The sequence below is a fragment of the Olea europaea genome, unplaced genomic scaffold (genome assembly GCF_002742605.1).
Source record: "Olea europaea var. sylvestris unplaced genomic scaffold, O_europaea_v1 scaffold675, whole genome shotgun sequence".
NCBI lineage: Eukaryota > Viridiplantae > Streptophyta > Magnoliopsida > Lamiales > Oleaceae > Olea > Olea europaea.
Window position 1 is genome coordinate 274,588 of NW_019265131.1, and position 19,790 is coordinate 294,377.

At 35.9% G+C, this 19,790-nt stretch overlaps 1 protein-coding gene across 1 annotated transcript; it reads right to left on the bottom strand.

Moving 5' to 3' along the window:
• Positions 1–12,399: 12,399 nt before the first annotated feature.
• LOC111390358 (phosphoglucan phosphatase LSF1, chloroplastic) lies at positions 12,400–19,006 on the bottom strand. Its single transcript, XM_023015383.1, has 10 exons — positions 18,304–19,006; positions 18,005–18,111; positions 17,371–17,830; positions 16,566–16,637; positions 15,998–16,119; positions 15,449–15,664; positions 14,754–14,859; positions 14,456–14,568; positions 14,010–14,154; positions 12,400–13,192 (listed from the first exon to the last, which is right to left on the bottom strand). Exons 1-10 carry the CDS (start codon positions 18,634–18,636, stop codon positions 13,073–13,075), a joined length of 1,794 nt encoding a protein of 597 aa, XP_022871151.1. The 5' UTR covers positions 18,637–19,006; the 3' UTR covers positions 12,400–13,072.
• Between the last annotated feature and the right edge of the window lie 784 nt (positions 19,007–19,790).

The following is a 19,790-nucleotide window of genomic DNA, read 5'->3' on the forward strand; positions in this document are numbered from 1 at the left end:
AGATAAGGCATAGAGAAATTCCGTTACATCAAGTTATAGGCTTTTCCCATCGCAGTGGGTTGTCCTTAAAGAAAGCAAGATATCCGCTCCTCAGTCTGTCTGATTTCATTCTACTCCTATTTATTTTGGAACTCCATTTTTCCATTATTGGGACTTCTTCAACAATTTTAAGGAGATTCAAATAAATGGAATTAGGACTCAAGAAAGCACATTGATGTCGGAGATCTTAACAAACCTTTCTATTTTAAAGAAGCCTATTTTAAGTAGTGGAAGAGCAAAATCCTATTTTACCCGGATCTTATCAAAGTCTCCTATATCCTCAGTATGAAGAATCGAAACATGGTCTCTATCGACAATATGGATGGAGAGGAACTTCAATTCATTAAGGGAAGGTAGAACAATATAATAAAGATGAGTATAATTATTTGTATTATATCATGAATTACCTAGCATTATATTTATGATTATTACAATTCTGCTTACTCCTCTACAAAGAAAATGTGGAAAGTTTTGCAGAATAAATATGATACTCAAAAAGTTAGTGCAAAGATATACGCTGCTAGTTTATACCTCAGCTATCAAATGGTGGATGAAATTTTTGTGGCAGAACAAGCACAAGATTTTCAAATGATTATTGCAAACGCTATATATGAAGGTATCAATATTGGGGACGACCTTTTTGTACTAAAATCATTGACACACTATCGCCATCATGGAAAGAGTTCCAAAAGTTAATGCGCCATAGGCAGAAAAAGACGTCCCTAGAGATCTTGATCATTTACGTCTACGTAAAGGAAAAAAACTAGAGGCCAAGATGCATTGACAACACAAGAAAGCAATGAACATTCTGGAACAAATGTAACTTTAATTGCTACAAATAATCACTTTTCTAATAATTAGGTTCCTAGAAATAGTCAGTTTAAGCCAAGAAAGAAAATTATGAAAATTAATGGTAAACCTCGCAATTGGGAGAACCCGAACTAAAAATATAAAATCTAAGGCCCCTTTCTTAGAATCAAATTTATAATGCATGTTTTGTATGCGGCAAAAGTATGCATATTGCTCGAAATTGCATATTCTGAAAACAATAACCTTTTCCTCAAGTTGATGTAATCGAAGAGCCACTTGTGGCAACAATTACTGACATTAACATGATACAGTGTGTTAAAGGATGGTGGGAAGATTCTAGTACTAATAAGAATGTCTGCTATGATGAAGATAGGTCTAAGACCATACTATATTTGAGGAAGAAAAAAACCATCATGCTTGGTGGTTCTAGCAAAAACAAGGTTGTTGAAAGTGGTGAAGTTGAAATAAAATTCACCTCTGGATGTGTGCTAACTTTGACAGATGTTTTACATATGTTGTTAATAAGAAAGAATTTGATGTCAAGTTTTCTTTTTAATGGGGCTAGTTTTAGACAGGCTATGGAATTTTATCAATATTTGATACCAAAAAGGGTTTATTTGTGGTAAATGTTATCATTATGATGGAATGTTTAAATTGAATATTGAGAATAATAAAATAGCATCTACTTCTGCTTATATGCTTTCATCAGTAAATTTTTGGTATGCTCGTTTGTGTTATATAAACAGTAGATATGTGAGTCCAATTGTTAAATTTACATAACAAAACATCAATTGATGCTAGAAAAAGCATGGTTCATCAACCAATTGAGCCAAGTAACACTTCAATTTCTGGATTGAACGCTAACCATGAACGCCAGTGCGGGTGAAGGTTTATGTGATCCAATTTCTGATTTTTCTGGAGGTATTGCACTGAATTCTAACAACATTATTGCAATTGAAGTCCTAAGATGATGGTTAACCATCCAATTAATAGAAATGAAGACCAATTGAACCCCAATTTGACAGCACAAGTTTCAATTGTTCAGCCCTCTTCAGATCCAAATTTCGATGATGTGGTTTCTAATAGGGACAAAGCAACACCACCAGTCAATACCACTCGAGCCAATACACCTTCGGTGCTCCAGTCTCATGTCAATAGCTTGGCAAATCTCACTACAAACTTTGAGTCTTCTTCCCGAATCAAACTACATACGGACTTTGCAACTTCTTTGAATACTAATGCTCATCAGAATCATACCTAACAGGTCAAAAATGTTGCGACCAAACTTGGCCCAGCACCGGGCATTGTTCCATGCGCCGCCCTATGCACCACTGGTCCTCCGACGCGCGGCCATCAAGCGCGGCCTCCTTTGAGCAATTTCACAACACCAAACTCCTCTAGCTCACTTGTTGCCTCTACTGGTACTCAGGGCACTCTCGGGTTCGACGGTCCTATGCTGTAGCAGTCTACAACCGACTAAACATTACTCAGGTTGAAAGGAGCAGGAAAAAATCATTTGCTAATGGACTAGGTGCACCACAGAAATCTAGAGATCACAGTTTGGTTTCTAAGGAACCATACATTTATCATGGTGAGCATGCTATCTTCTTTGACGAATCTGATAAACAGTTTCTGGCAGAGGCCTATAGATTTACACTTGTAGATAAATTTATGCATCGTAAACCTTCGATGACCAAGGTACGTGAAAATTTTATGCGCTTTGGTTTTATTGGTGATTATGAGATTGGTCTTATTGATGATGCACATTATCATTTATATGGAGCATTAGGATGATTACTCACGATTATTCCTCAAACCCACTTGGTATATTGATGGTTGTCCTATGTGGGTCTTCAAATGGTCTCTCAGTTTTAATCTACAGCATGAGGATCCTATCGCTCCAATTTAGGTGTCATTTCTTTTGCTTCCTATTCATTTTCAGGCTAAGAGTGAACTATTTTCCATAGCTAAGGTTTTTGGGCTCCCACTTTGTATTGACGAAGCCACTTCTGATCTACGACGACCTAGTGAAGCACGAGTATGTATTAAAGTGGACCTGGAATGAAAATTCCCTGATAGAGAGTGGATAGAGAAGGAGAAGATGGGAGGATATTGGCAGCCCATGGTATATGATAAGGTACCAGACTTCGCTTTCGATATAGACACTTTGGTCACTTAGACGAGAATCGCTCTCAAGGTTCACATCCTGTACTACTTCCTACTGCTCCAATTGTTGTTAATCCTAACTATTTGTGCTTACTCAGTCTACTACTCATCCTTCTATAAGTGTTCACTCTATTGCCCCCAGTATATCCATCACTACAGCTACTTTATCACAAAAAGTTACTCCACATATGGCTCCTACTCTTTATATTTGCTCCACCGAGTATTAGCACTATTGTCACACAAATTCCTGCTACTTCTCCATCAGAACATACCTCAGTTGCTACCCAGAGATAGGCAGTTGTCACAGCAACTATTTCTCCAGTTATTAAGTCTCCGGTCTCCATCACCAGTAATCCTATGAGTGGTAGTTTTACATACTTTGATCCTCTCCTGGTGGATATGTTAGAGAGGCCACAGGGTTCTATTGGTCCAGATGTTCCTGTTAACTCTATACACTATCAGCAGAACATAGGGATGTCTTTTATTATAGATCAATCATATTCAGAAGGTTTACCTCATATTGAAGTTCAACAACAAGGTCCATATCGTAGATCTTCTTCTGATGACTTGGCAGGTATGGTTCATAGGACAGAGGAAAATGGCTTTGTCCCGGTTTGTCGAAAGAGAAATTTAAAAGTCATTGACACCTCACTTACTAAGATGGTGACTAGGAATCGGTCACAGGATACCTCTTCACGCACTTCTCGATGAGTATCATCATTTGGAATGTGAATGGTGTAGCTAGTATAGCTAGCTACTCACAAACGCCTGAAGAAACTTATCTAGCTTCATCAGGTCTATATTTTGATCAGCTTAGAGCCTATGGTTTTGGAGAAGAATTTTGATTTTGTTCGTCAATACCTGCACTTCGACGCCAAGGCACATAATGAATCGAAAAAGATTTGGATCTTCTGGAATGTGAGTACTACCATTACTATTATTGATGATCAGATATAGTTCCTGCATATTAGAGTTATGGACCTCAGATTAGCACGGCCTATTTATTTAACACCAGTATATGCAGCTTGTGAGGCCTCAATTAGGAGAGATTTGTGGGCAGCCACAATTCTCCCTCCATGGATGATCCTTGGCTCGTTGGGAGAGACTTTAATATTATTGCTCATGAGGGTGAGTGCACTGGTCATAGTAGGCGAGATGGTGGCTCTAATGACTTCTCTGATATGATGATGGACTATGGCTTAGAGGATGCAGATTTTACTAGGTCTCAGTTCACTTGGACAAATGGTAGAGCCAGTAATAGATTGGATAGAGTCTTGATAAACTCTATAACGGTTGAATTTTGCAAACAACTTACTGTGACACATCTCAATCACACTTCATCTGATCATTCACTACTGCTGTTACAATGGGTTTCTGATGAAGATTTGGGACCTAGACCTTTTCGGTTCCTAAATGTTTGAACTAAGCATCATAATTTCTCACCCTTTGTATCTCAGAAGTGGCCACTCCCTACTTACCTTATAGGAATGGGCTACTCTCAGGGAAAAGTTTTTTAGGCTGAAACAAGGGCTTTGGTGGTGGAATCAACAAGTATTCAGTAATGTGTTTTAGCGGGTGAGGAACGCTAAAACAAGGATCGATCAGGCAGAGATTGAATTTGAGAGGGACCCTACATCGGTGCATCATGATTTACTTCATCATGCACAGACTGATTTGGACCGGACCTTAGCTATTGAGGATGGTTTTAAAAGGAAAAGGTTGGATCTCGCTGGGTGTGTGAGGGGGACCACAACACCCGATATTTTCATGCAATGGTACAGGGACGACGTCTTAGATATCGGATCAAGACTATCACGAATCTTAAAGGAGAAGATCTTTCTACTCCAACAAACATACAAAACTTAGCCATTTGTTTTTTCCAAGATTATTATCTGCTCTCTTACAGCCGGTGGAGTCCATCCGTCTTGACATCATACCTAGGATACTGACCGAGGCAGATAATATGACACTGAACCGTCTTCCTTTTATTGATGAGGTGCGAGAGGCAATTTTTAGTATTGATGCTGATAGTGTCGCGGGCCCAGATGGATTTTCAGCTTTGTTCTACCAACATTGTTGGGATATTATATAGGATGATTTGTACAATGCAATTATTGATTTCTTTGAGGGTGGCCATTTATCGCGGGGTTTTGTTGCTACGTCTATTGTGTTGCTCCCGAAGAGGGATAATGCTTCTAAATGGATGGATTACGGACCTATCAGTCTATGCACAGTGTTCAACAAGCTTATCACAAAGCTTTTGAACACCAGATTAAGCTCATTACTACCTCATATTATTTCTCTTCAGCAGAGTGGTTTTGTCCCCGATCGTCTTATTGGGAACAATATTTTGTTGACTCAGGAACTTCTACATACATTGGATAATAAAGTTCGAAGAGGAAATACTATGCTAAAGCTTAATATGGCTAAAGCTTATGATCGTATGGACTGAGGATTCATTTATTCTATTTTAGAGGCTCTTGGATTTAATTAGTTGTGGATTGATAGGATCAAACGGTGTATTTCGGAGTGTCGATTTTCAGTACTTCTGAATGGTCGGCCTTATGGTTTCTTCCCATCCTCACATGGTCTTAGACAAGGAGACCCTATCTTCCCCCTCCTTATTTATTGTTGCTGCAAATTATTTCTCTCAACTGCTTACTCAAGTTTCATTTATACCCTAGTATGCATTATCGGTATGGAGGTATTAATCTTATCTCTCATCTCGCCTTTGCTGACGATATAATTATATTTGCTAATGGTCAGAAGAAGTCTATCAGAAGGGTCATTGAATGCTTGGAACACTATGAACAAGTCTCTCGCCAATTGGTAAATAAAGAGAAGAGTGGACTTATATTGCTCAGGCGGGCATCGGATATTCATATTCGAAGGCTAGTGATTTTGACTAGATTTTCTCATCAACGACTGCCGTTTACATACTTAGGAGTGCCGATGTGTAAGGGGCCTAAGAGGAGTATTCTGTTTGACGACCTCATTATGAAAATCAGGAATAGGATTTCTAGATGGGCCTCTAGACTTCTCTCCCCTGGTGGTAGAATCACTTTACTAAGGTCATTTCTCTTCTCCATTCCAATATATCTTTTTCAGATTCTACGAACTCCCAAGGTTGTACTGAAAAAGCTGGAGAGTATTTTGGCGAGATTCCTATGGGATTCTAAGGATCATGCATCGAGATTACATTAGCGAAAGTGGAATGAGCTTTGCTATCCTACTGACGAGGGTGGATTGGGCTTTAGAAAACTACAGGATATGGTTGACATATTCTCCATGAAGTTATGGTGGTTATTTAGAACCCAGAAATCTCTTTGGGCTCAGTTGTTATTGGGCAAATACTGTAGTGGGACACATCCATCACTTGCAGCTATCCCTAATTCAGCCTCGCCTATATGGAATAGAGTGAAGAGATTTGGACAATGTGCAGAACCACACATTACGTGGAAACTTGAGACAGGTCAAATTTTCTTTTGGCATGATTGTTAGATGGGAAATAGTCATTTAGCATCTATCCACCCACATAGGCAACACACATATGAGAGGGTGCAAGATTTTTTCGAGGAGACTGGATGGAACTTTGGATGATTAATACAAGCTCTTCCACCAGTTTCGGCAGAATGGATTGTGGACATGCCATTATGTATCGACATCCCAGATCGTATTTTTTGGAGGGCTACATCAAATGGTAGATTTACTACTAAGTCAGCATAGCAGTTGATCCGTTCTAGCAAACCATCACAGGATTCATTTCATCTCCTTTGGAACCCTACCATACCTACCAAAATCTCATTTTTCTGTTGGAAATTATGGCAAGATTTGATTCCGGTGGATACTATTATTCAGAAGAGGGTTGGCACTCAACTAGCTTCTCAGTGTCAATGTTGTTATGAAATTGAGACAATTACCCATATTTTTGCTCGTAGTAGTATATCAGATCAGGTGTGGCAACACTGTGGGCGCTTATTTCAGATTACTATGATTGCAGGCGAGAGCGTCAGACAAAGATTTCTATGATGGCTTTACTCTGGATAGTTTACTTGGAGTGGACACATTCGCATTATTATCCCTCTACTAGTTTTATGGTTTCTATGCATCGAGAGAAATGACGCAAAGCATAGGGGTATTCGCATGAGATCAAGACGAATCATTTGGAAGGTATACCGTATGGTCTCATTCCTTTGCAATGGAGGATTATTTCGACCACTACACTAGCGTAATGACACACAACTTGCTCCTCTCTTTGGGATTACTATGACCCTCCCTTCATCTCCTCCCCCATTATAGTTTGGTGGCACACTCCATTAGTCAGATCTGTCAAGTTCAATACTGATGGATGTGTCAAGGATGACTTTGGGAGCAAGGGAGGCATCATCGGGAACCACACTGGAAAATGCATAAAGGCATTCTCAACATCATATGGACAGTGTAAGATATTAGAAGCAGAGCTTAGGGCTATTCTTAATGGGATACTACTGGTTAGAGGTCTTGGATTTTTAGACATTTGGATTGAGGCAAATTCCAATGCAGCCATTCATTGCATCACCAAAGGTAGAGGACCATGGGCTATTCAAGGCATACACAGAAAGGTTGCAAACATCATCTCCTTCGATAGAGACAGGATTACCCATATCTATAGAGTGGGAAACCAAGTTGCAGACGCTCTTGCTGCAGCAGGTTAGAATAAATGGCGATATCAAACGTATGGGTAGGAAAAGAATTAGAAGTGATGGGGACCAAGAGTTTGATTCTATTACTTTTAATTCCTTTATTCAGCATTTGGTAATAATTCATGAGACTATTCCTCCAAACTCACCTACATCTAATGGTGTAGTTAAAAGAAAAAATGAAACTTTGATTGATTTGACAAATATCGTGCTTCTTCAAATCTTTGGGGTGTAGAATTCTTAACTGCATGTTATTTGTTAAATAAGGTGCCCCACAAGAAAACAAAATCACATCTTTTGAGCTATGGAAAGAATATAAGCCAAACTTTGAATTTTTAAGGGTTTGGGGCTGTTTAGCATTTGTAAAACTAACAGATCCTAAAATACCAAAATTGTGCATTAGAACTACGATTTATGCTTTTCTTGTAATAGTATAGCCCATAGATTTTTAGATATTGAAATTAATATTATTTTTTAGTTAGATGGTGCTATTTTTCTTGAAGAGAATTTTCCTTCATGTATATATATATTGGAGGTCGGTAATTAAGAAAAAATATTTATCAGAAACAAATTCTTCTACTCTTTCCAAACCAATAAAATTTTCAAATTGAACCTAGGAGTAAAAGAGCTAGAGTAGAAAATGATTTTGGCCCTCACTATTATGTTTTCTTTATTGAGGAAAGTGCATATTCTTTACAAAAAGCTTGTACATAACTTGATGCTGTGTTATGTAAAGAAGTTGAAATGATAAGATGGATTCTCTCATTTCCAATAACACTTGGAAATTGGTAAATTAACGTTGAGCTGTACAACAATTTATTGTAAATTGGTCCTTAGAAATAAATAGAAATTAGATGGTACAATCGATGAATTTAAGGCTATATTGTTGCAAAAGGTTAAAAAAAAATTCGTCGATTTTTTTTATTCTCTTTCTCCGTTAATTACAGTAACATCCATTAGATTATTAATTGCAGTGGTTGCAATATATGATCTTAAATTTCATCAAATAGATGTAAAAACTGCTTTTTTTAGTGATGATCTGGATGAGGAAATTATATGAATCAATTGGAAAGCCTTGTGGAGATTGGACAAGGAAGCAGAGTGTGTAAGCTAAATAAATCCCTACACTACTTAAAACAGCACTTAAGCAATGACATGAAAAGTTTAATTTTTGCATGAATAAAAATAATTTTAAAGTCGATGAGTGTGATAAAGTGCATATATTACAGATCTCGTGAAAATTCACGTCATTGTTAGTCTCTATGTGGATGAGTTGTGGATATTTGGTTCGAATTTGCAAGTGTAAATGAAACAAAAATTATGCTTTGTAACCATTTTGATATGAAATATCTTGGTGAGGTTAATTTCATTTTGGGTATGAAAATCACAAAAACAAGGGATTGCATTTTTCTTGATCTAATCGCATTATGTTGACAAAATGCTAAAAAAATATAATTACTATGATCGCAAACACATCGCTATTCCCTTTGTTTCTATTGTTCACTTATTTCATGTGAAAAGTGAAAATGATGTGATTAATCAAAAGGAATATGCTAGCATAATTGAAAACTTACATTATGCAATTGATTGTACTAGATCTAACGTTGCTTATACAATAAGAATACTTAGCACATTTACTAGCAAGCCAGGGAAAGATCATTGGCTTGCCATAGAGAGTTTAATGAAATATTTATCTAGTACCAAGAATTTTGACTTGTTTTATGAAAAGTACCATGTTGTACTTGAAGGATTCAGTAATGCCGATTGGAATACTTTGTCGAAGATTCTTTCTCTACCACTGGTTATAATTTTACATTGGGTGGTGGTGCTATAAATTGAAAATCTAAGAAATAAACCATTATTGCTAACTCAACCATGGAAGCTGAGGTCATAGGTTTAGCATCAGCAAGTACGGAAGCAAATTGGCTCGGGGATTTATTATGTAAAATTTTATCGTGGGAAAAATCGGTTCCATCTGTGTTAATTCATTACAATAACAATGTAGCAATTCGTAGAATATATGGTCATTATTATAATAGTAAATTTAGACCTATTAGGGGAAAATACAGTACTGTGAGATCTTATCTAAATAATGATATCATTAATGTTGATTATGTGAAATCTTGTGATAATTTAGCTGTTCCATTACAAAAACCTTGTAATGAAAAAGGGGTCTGAAGCACATCAAAGGGGATGTGATTGAAGATAGGATGGGATTGAAGCCTATATAAACAAGACCCACGTATGAAGATACCCAACCCAATGACCAGAGATCACTAGAACTGGGCTCAATGGGAATAATGAATCATATAGTGGTAGCAAGAAATTCACTATTTATTTTATTCTTATCGTCCTTATAGTGTGAGTTCATTTATCATGTAATGTTGTTTGGAGGTTGAGTTTTCTGCCAAAAAAATAAATAAATAAAAATTAGACTATGGTTCTTATGAGTGGGGTGGAAATATTACAAGAGCACTCTTAAGAGATTTCACCTATAAGATGTAGAGGAGGGGCAACATCCTATGAGTATTAGGCTTATTCTAAGATACACTCATGAATCTGGGATAGCACAAGGTCGTAACATGTTGGCTATGAAAACTCATGATAACACCTGGATTATTACGTGTGGACGATAATTCTTTATTTTCTTAAGTAGTCATAGTTCAATATTGAGCACATTACTGAGTGTGGAGTAGAGGTTTCACTAAGTGAAGGTTCGACGAAGAGCACACCTTCATGAAGCATAATAATCCCTCTTAGCCTGGTAACTTTTTTATATTAAAATGAGTGGAGGAATGTTGGTGCATATTTATATTTGAATAATGCTACCATGCTAGAAAAGTTGACACAATGCCACATGACATTTTGTTACTGAACTGTTTAAAACGCAGTCAACTTTTTCATCTAATCATCTTCTACCGCCACTTTATCTATCACTACATCTGTCAATTCTTTCTGACAAAGTGGTATAATCCTTAATATTTTAATCATTCATTGCATTGTCATTTAATAGGTTTTTGAAGGTTTCGAAAATTTGAAAAATAAAAGGTGAAAGTTGAATATGTACAGTCATGTAATCATCGTGTGTGTTTATGACACCTCTTTCTTTTATGTGGCCTATTTTTACATATAAATAAACCATCTTTGATCATTCATCTACGATCGCAACAATTACAATTATCTCATCTTCCCTTTTTATATTCTAACTCATTTTTATTGAGGAAATTTTATAGCAAATGGAGTTCTTTTAGTAAAGCTTTTGGACTCAACTACTTGTGCAGAGTTTGTTTGAGCTATAAGATGAATAATCAGTCTGCTATATCCTAGAAGGAACAAAGTCATAGAAAAGTTCTGCTGCACCACATTTTAAATGGTATCACAAATTGTATGTGTAGCACGCTCGTCTTTTATATTGTACAGAAATTCAAGACATGCTTAGGACCTACACTTTACTAAACGTAATAAAATAAAAATATTTGCAAGTAATAAATATAATAGTGTAGATACGGTAAGGATATAGTATTTCACATGCGAATTGCACAAATGAACTCATGAAGCGTCTATTCAAGATCGTTAAGGTGACTCAAGACGCATCATATGCAAATACTATAACATATGTACGAAATGTCTATTGGCCACGATTCTTAAAATATTAGAACATTTTCAAGAGACTCTTTAAATACAAAATACTCTTTATTTTAGAGAGTTAATGCTTAAAAATGAGTTTCAATAAACTCTCTATTTTAACTTTTTTAAAGTAGAGAGTGTGTTTTACCCTCCAAATTTAGAGAGTCAAACCCACCATATATTCTTAATATAAAATGATTGTATTTAATACATTACAAATTTTAATACTCTACAATTTAAATTTTTCAAAATACATTTGAATTGATTGATCATTAATATATATAAAAAAATTATATTTAAATAAATATGTGGAGAAATTATTAAACATTCATTTACAAAAAAAAAAGAATCAAAATAGAGAGCTTATTGGAGTGTGTAAAAAAATTTACTCTCTAAATTTAAAGATGCTCTCTATTATGCATAAGATAGTTTTTATAAATATAGAGTCTTTTGGAGATGCTCTTATATGACTTATCATTTTTTCTTTCGAGTTTTTCAAGAAGAGCAACCATGCTACATTGCTCTTTAATTGTGTACATTTTCCCCTACACGAGAAACCCACCCACACACATAAAACTTCCTTTAATATTGCGAGCACTTCAGGTAAAACTCATCTTTAAAATAGGTTTATAAGAAGAGTATCTAATGTGCAATTGTGCATATATAAAATCAAAGGACAAGACTTATGAAAATAATACCATTTATCATTAGTTGTAATCATCAAGAGCAACGAGTATCGTTATACTTAAGTTGCAGACAAAAATGCAATGCACGACAAAACATTCAATTCTTTTGGATAAGTTGAGGCAGTGTATGATAATGGTGTGCCATATGCCTCTTATCACTCATTGAAATAACTGACGAAAACCTTTAGTGCAAGTTTAGCAGGATGATTGAATGGATGCTGGATAGAATTAAGAAAAAATAGAATTATACTGTCCAGCCCTATATCATATTATATATTGTATTCCTAAAATGCATTGTAACAAAGTATAACCAGGTGCAGTGCAGATATGTTCATGAAAACACACAGAGTTTAGCATTGGATAATGTAGCATTTCAGAAAAATTCTATTATATTATTAGCAGTCAAGCAGAGTACTTATCTCTATTTATATGGAACCAACAAATTCACTATAATTTGATCACAAAACACTTTAAGAGAAGAAGTTTTTTCAGGAGGCAGTTCATTTATCTTAAGCGTTCGGGAATCAATTCCCTGTCCTCCTTTGTCTTAAGCACGCTTCAGTAAATGCGAGGATTACAAGCTCTCACTAGAAAGATTGTATCCCCAACCATCAAATACAGAAGGAAAAAACAGCGAAAATAAAATTAGAAACCAAAAGATTTTACATTTTGCATCTTCGGACTTCAATATTTATTAGCACGCGGAGTATCTTCTTGAAGGTATACTATGCATAAGCTCTTTGAAAGCTGCTAAATTTGATTATATTTTGTGGCGCAAACACAATTTCTCGAGCCTCATGCGACCACTGCAGCAAAGAATTGGCACATTCGCTTCACTTGACGACAGTCACGAGTATATATCTCTTTTATTGATGCAGCCGACTCTGTCTGAAGAGTTCTCTAGAAAGCTAAGTCAATGTGGGATGCACTTATAGTGTACTAGTAAAAAGACATCTCGTAGATGTGATGACCTGAATAAATAAAGCATTGGGTTTGCAAGAATGTCCTTCAATACGAAGCACAAACTCCATGATGAGGAATCAGGTGAACGGTTGGAAAGACTAATCACTTCGGTGCCAATCTTATCGGGCACACATAGAAAGCAACACATCGAGCTGCTTTAGCCAACATAAATCGCTCATTTTCTGTCAATGGCCTCTCAATGACCTTCACAATGTTTGCATCCTGTGCAAGAGATTTCAAGTATCACTAAGTACTGATTATAGAATACAACAAATATACTGATTGTCACCTCTATATTTCATAGTGTAAAAATATAAATGAGATCCCCATTCATATTGTAGCACTTGGTCCACAACCAAATTTTCTTAGCATTTGGATCTCAAACCTTTCAAATTTGTAGCATTAGAGCCCCCACATTAACGGTTTACATCCACTTTGGTCATTAAAAGTCAAATTTCAGTTGAAAAGACAATTATATACTTAATTTCAATTAAAACAAAACCAAGTAAAATAAAAAATCTCTCTCACATACACCCCCTTTCCACCACCTATTTTCTACCTCCACCCAAAATTGCCATCCACAGGCAAGGGGTAGGGAAAGGGGAGAAGCCAGTGGTGTGGGTGGGGAGAGCAGGCAGAATTGAGCAACCAGTATGCTATTTTTTTTCCTTTTCTTTTCCTTTCCTTTCCCTTCTATTATTTTATTTATGCATTCATTAATTTTAATTAAAACATTTTACCCTCAAGCAGTCCTGCACTTGACCTTTTAACAGAACAAGTACCTAAATACACAGAAACCATATAGTGGGTACCAAGTGCTATAAAATCAAAAAGCTGGGGACTGATATATCAAGAAACTTAGGTTGGGACCCAAGTGCTACAATATGCAAGGCTTGCAAACTATGCAAAATAGAAGTTCAATGACCTTTTCTTGTTTTCTAATTGAATCTAGACTACAACAATATGGAGGAAGCATTATAATGGATTAAATATTACACGATTCATCTCACATAGCTAAAGGCAGCAAAATAAAGTATACCTTTTTTTGATCTTGAACTAAAGGCCTTACACTGGCAGTATCGCCAACTACAATCACATTGTTCGTATTTCCACTCTGATCCCTTTCTGTCGGTGAAGCTGTTGAATGCCTCCATTGTCCATTGGTAATATACTTATAATAGTACCTGCCATAGTGAAAATTACTCGTTGTAGTATTCCAATAACTGATTCTAACTGTATTATCTGTTTTTATCAAAAGTAATTTAGAAATTTTGCATGTTAGAAACTGATGCAGTTTGTCTCGAAGAGAAAACAATCAAGAAATTATAAGAAAGTGTACGCATTTGTTGTTGAGTAAAAAGTTCAATGAATTGAAGATGTAAAATTTTAGGAAGACTAGGAAGGAGCAAAGACCCATCTTCAAAAGTCTACCTACAAGTTTGAAGGCCTCAACGAATTAGGAAGTAAAAGAGCAGAATTACTTACTTCCCTTGTGAAAGTCTAACTTCAACTTCATATCTTGGGCCACCCATATGGATTGCCTTAATTGGTTCTTTCCAATTACCTGTAAAATCTCCAACTAAATATACATCTTCCCCCTGTAAACCAATACGAAGTGCCGAGATAAAGAGCGACGAAAACAGATAGATTCATAGTCAAATGAAATGAGTTGGATACATTAGCATGTGACAGAAAGTGTAAATTATTGCTGTCTTGTTGTAAAAACAGAACACAACTCCGAAAACAAATTAGAAATACAACAAATTAACACCAGCCATATTACCTCATGTCCATTCCACACAAAGGTCACAGAATGGGTTGCTGGTCCGTCATGTCTGCCACTTTCAACCATGGATATAAGATCCCAAGTTGCCCAGGCAATTGCAGGCCTGCAACCAACATATTAGTGCAAGGTTTAGAAGATATGGTACATCTATGGTGTCAATTTCATAAATGATTGAAATAACGAATTGACCAAGTATTAATATAGCAAATGAGGCAGGGGCCAAATCAGTCAATCAATTGTAGACGAACATGCCTAATGCCCAGAGAAGATAAACTACGGAAACATAAAAAGGAGTGGAATAACCTAAACTGCAGATGTGCAGAGGACACAATTGCTGTGCACTAGCTGAAATGGTCATTTAAAATGCAGAGATCGTGCCTCTAGAGCAATCTAAGGTGGTTAAAATAAAGCCGGTCATATTATTTTGATTTCATTTTTTCAGCACTTCTCTATTTAATCATTTTAAATGCTTGCCACAGAATTACGGGCATCTACATGTACATAGATAGGCATATGTGTTGAACTGTGTTTCAAATCAAAGTCAGAGAACAAGAAAAGTTGAATATTATGATCTATCAAAAAAAAAAAAGAATATGCTCCTATCCAAACTTTGAAAGCATGGACATACAGTTCAGCTTGTTAGGCCATTAAATGCACAAAACAGTTGCATAATAGAAGTTGATGAGGAAAACCTGTCAGGCCTGCACGTATGCAACCCAGTGACAAAATTGTGAGCTGCATGAAGGGAAGTATCTGTCATCCAATGAAGGTATGCAATAACACAAGAGGGAGATCGATCAAAGCCACTGGTACAGGTGATATAAACACAATGGTTCTTCTTAAGTAAGCGCAAGAGAAGACCCACACAGAATGGGAGTTTCTTTCTCATGTCAAAAGAATCTACATCCCTGCCAAAAAAACAAATATACGTCTAAGAAATAAGTAATTATTGACCATTTTGGCAAGCATTATAACATGTGATGCCAGCTTAGCAAATCCAGAAAATTCCAGCCATCCAGCGGTGCATTAATATGTGTGTGTGTGTGTGTGTGTGTGTTTCTTTTTTTTTCTTTTTTTCTTTTTTCATGTCGACAATTTAATATATCAGGGAATGATTAACATATGTACATTCTAGATAAAGTTGAGCCATTTTTTAAGGCATACATGTATAAATAGCCAAAGGAAGAAAGGCAATTGTAATTATATGGTTTTTCCTTGAGAAGGAAGAAAGAAATTTTTACCTTATGGGATAGTTTATCATAAGGATATTACAACGTTGGCACGAGTCATTGATCAAATTCATATCAATTCCCCAATTTGCAGCTTCAATTGTACTCTGGAGATTCAGCACAGCTGTGACTCCCTGATGCAAATATTGCTCAGCTAGAATAAATAAGAAATTGAACAACAACCAAATACGTAAAAGGAACACTTAAAGGATCCACAAGAAAGGAAAACACTGAATATGTCTTCCCATTATTATTGTTTAGTCAAAGATAATCTTCAATTGCAAGGACAAAAGAGTCAAATAATTATGCTGGACAGTGACTGTCATATTTACTTAATTACTGATATGATTTTTGCAACGCATATGAGTATGACAAGTTACAGAAGTTTGTACTTTAAGCAAGTAGATAAAATCATTTTGTATATCATGCCAACAAAACTGGTTGAATTTGAGAGGAAGCCTTAATGCATTATTGACATCGAATTGACGGAAAATGATAGCGAAAACCAAAATGTATGCATGGGAGCAATAAATGGAAAACTGTAGCAGCGATAATATAGTAAAGGAATGGCAGCTCTCACGACAGTGCTTGACAAAGTCTCTACATCTGCTTCTTTTTGAATGCACGATCCAACATAAATTTGCTCCGTGATCTGACCCAATACAGTAAAAGGATCAGTAGGGTGGCATTTATTAATTCAAAACCCATCTAAAATTATTCATTTTGAACCAATTTTACAGTGCATACAAAGTTATGGAAATGGATAAACAAGAAGCTGAGAATGTAATATAAGAAGGGTCACGTACCAAACTATTTCTATGCCCACAACAACCACTTGTACTAAATAACTCCATAATTAATCAAAAGCAGGTGTTTGGTGGGAAAAAGAGTAAGCATATTAAAGTCAGCATAAAGGAGTGTGTTTGGTAGGATTGAAATATATTTCAAATTATACAGTCTAAAAACCAAAATAAAGCGTCGAAGGGAAATGTTGGCTAAGAAGCTGACAATTCAGTTAGAGCTGCATATCCAGAAAAGTGCACATGTTACAGTACAAAGGATATGAGATTTATCCATGTAGATACCCAAGTGTCGCTCACTTTTTGTCCTAAATATTGGTTTACTTATTTGATAATTCCAAGACGTGGTCTCCTACATCCATCTTCAAGTTCATAACTGTGAAATTCAAAACTGATCAGGTGGCATCATATCTTGAAACCAAGAGATGATTCTTCAGTAAATACTTTTCCTAGTTCCATTTTATCTTTCTTACTCAGATTTTAATCTTTAACAAAATCTAACAAAATTAACAGCAGAAATTACTTATTCAGACTACAATTGATGGCCAATACAAGCACAATAAATAAGCAAGCTCAAAACCACACCTTACTATAGCGCATACCAAGAGAGTGATTGTAGTACAGCTCCCCCTTTGAACGTTCCAATGCCTTGACATACTCTTCAAGTGGGAAGCTCCCATGTCCCCACTCAGCATTTTCAGCCACTTCCTCGGAGAAAATGGCTACAAGAGAGCTAAATGGTAGAACAGGGGTGTGCTTAACCATGTGTGGCCGTCCATTAATGTCCTGATCATTTAAATACTTCCATCCTTGGGGAGTTAAAAACTTTGGACAAAATGTTACAAACCCAGAATTCCCACTGCTCCCAGATGATGTTTGTAAATTTGAAGCCAGTAAGTTTTTGTTCCAAGTGGCAATGGAAACACGACCTCTATTATACAAAATGTCAAGATCATTCATAAGATGGAGCTGATGTACAGGAAAAGGAGAGAAGGGTCTCTCAAGCACTAGGCTAAAAGAACCTGATTTCTCTTTCAAAATACTCCTGCATATTCCAAAATAATAATAAAATATATAAAAACCGGGGGCAACTATCTAGGACAGCATAATCATGATAATTTCTCCACAAGTAAGCCTATTCCGAATATAATATGACTATTGAATGCCTAAAATTATATCTTTACAATATGAATTTGGTAATAAAAATGTGTACTCGTACTCTGTATCACTGACGTCCTTGATCTCAACAAGCTTCCCACCTGAAGATTCACTCGCCTTCTTCAAAGTGTCGCCTACCATTATTATTCTTGATTTTTCAGCATTCCCCTATATTCACGTCCAGTAATTAATAGATTACATTAATACCAATTGCACAGCAAACCATTCGTCCAGCTTGTTATTCTCGAGCCAAACTTAGTTAAAACGAGATAATCAATATAAAGAGAACTAAAATGATTAACAAGTAATCAAAGACTCCCGCAATTCATATGTTTGTAATAAATAATGAGAAAAACTGACCCCTTTTTGAAGAGCATGCACGAAAAATTTTCCGTCAACAGACAGAGCGAATCGAATGCCGAGTGGTTTCTCGAGAGTAACCATATACTCATTCAAATTCATCTTGAATGTAGTACCGTTAATGGAGGACATAGCAAAAACCCTAGAGGCAGTGGCCCTCCCACTGTACAGTTGCTTTTTCACTGAATTGACCGTCTGGATTCCATTGTTTATATGCAAATCCCTTCCCCAAAATGAGGATTGCATTACACTAATACTAGTCTTTTGAAGCTTCTTAATCGAGGATAAACTCGCAGTGAACGCCGATTGCTCAAAACCTCTGCAATTCGACATTTGGGGTGGGAACACAAAATCTAGCAAAATTAGCTGATCGATGTTATGATTAAACTCTTAATCCCGTATATCAAAACATAATTAAAACAAAACACCTAATTTTGTACTATACACAATAATAACAACACGAAATGACTAATTCGGTGCTGCCTTGATCAATAATAACAGAAAAAGAGAACGAAAGCTCGACTCGACTCATCCAAACATCAATTGCTAGCTTAGGCAATTACAGAACTGATTTGATTATTATATGGATTCATCTATGTGTGTGTAGTGTGTGTAAATCTGCAGTGAGATTCGAACTGGTTCTAGGGAAATGGAGAAATGTAGGTGGAGAGTGAATGTAATTGGTGGGATAATTGGGGAAGAAGCGCCACATAGTTATGCTAAGAGGTCATTGGCCACGTGATTTGGCTGACCTTTTTTTTGGATTTACTGCCACGTCAGACACCTAAAGATACATACATCATACTAGTTTGCAATCACAAAAATAGATGCTTACAATTGCGGTCCTGTCCAATACTCATTTTTTTCAAAATGTATTTTTCTCTCTTTTCAGTTCAATCACACATTTTTTATTAAAATAATATTACACGTAAATTAAAAAAATTCTAATTTTTCCACCACACATTTCTCATCAATTTACTATTCAAAAATGTATTTTTACATAAAAATGTCTTCCAAACACCCTTTACATGTTTGGATAGCTAAATTTAAGGGAGAAAAAAATAGAGTACTTGAGTAAAGTTTATTTTAAATATAACTATTGAAACCCCGAAATTATTCATTTTCAATTAGGATAGACAAATGTATCAAATTGAACTAGACGTTCAATCTAGTTTTATGTAAGTTTTAAAAGATTCTAGTATTAGAATCAATAGATTTGATCCAATTATCAATTCTAGTTCGTGAAATTGAAAATTCAATTTCTCTTGAGTTTCAACTTTTTTCATTCTGGGTTGAGGCAAATTAGTATATAGGCTGGGCTTTAAACAAATGAAAACCAAACGCTTCAAAAAAAAATGGACTAAGTTTGGGGCCTAGGCCAAAAGTTCAAACCCTCACTGGACTATGAATTGCTCCATCTCTATTTGATACTATGGTAGATGATGAAGGTGTAGTAGATCACATGCTATGTGAAAAATAATTGGATA

Bases quoted from the DNA above. Each gene is read 5' to 3' on its own strand.
- LOC111390358 (XM_023015383.1), bottom strand. From the start codon at position 18,636: ATGTCGAATTGCAGAGGTTTTGAGCAATCGGCGTTCACTGCGAGTTTA. The intron at 16,120-16,565 runs GTGAGAGCTGCC...TATTTGCATCAG, and splicing joins AGACTTTGTCAAGCACTGTC to GGAGTCACAGCTGTGCTGAA. The intron at 15,665-15,997 runs GTAAAAATTTCT...TTTTTTTGGCAG, and splicing joins ATGATAAACTATCCCATAAG to GGATGTAGATTCTTTTGACA.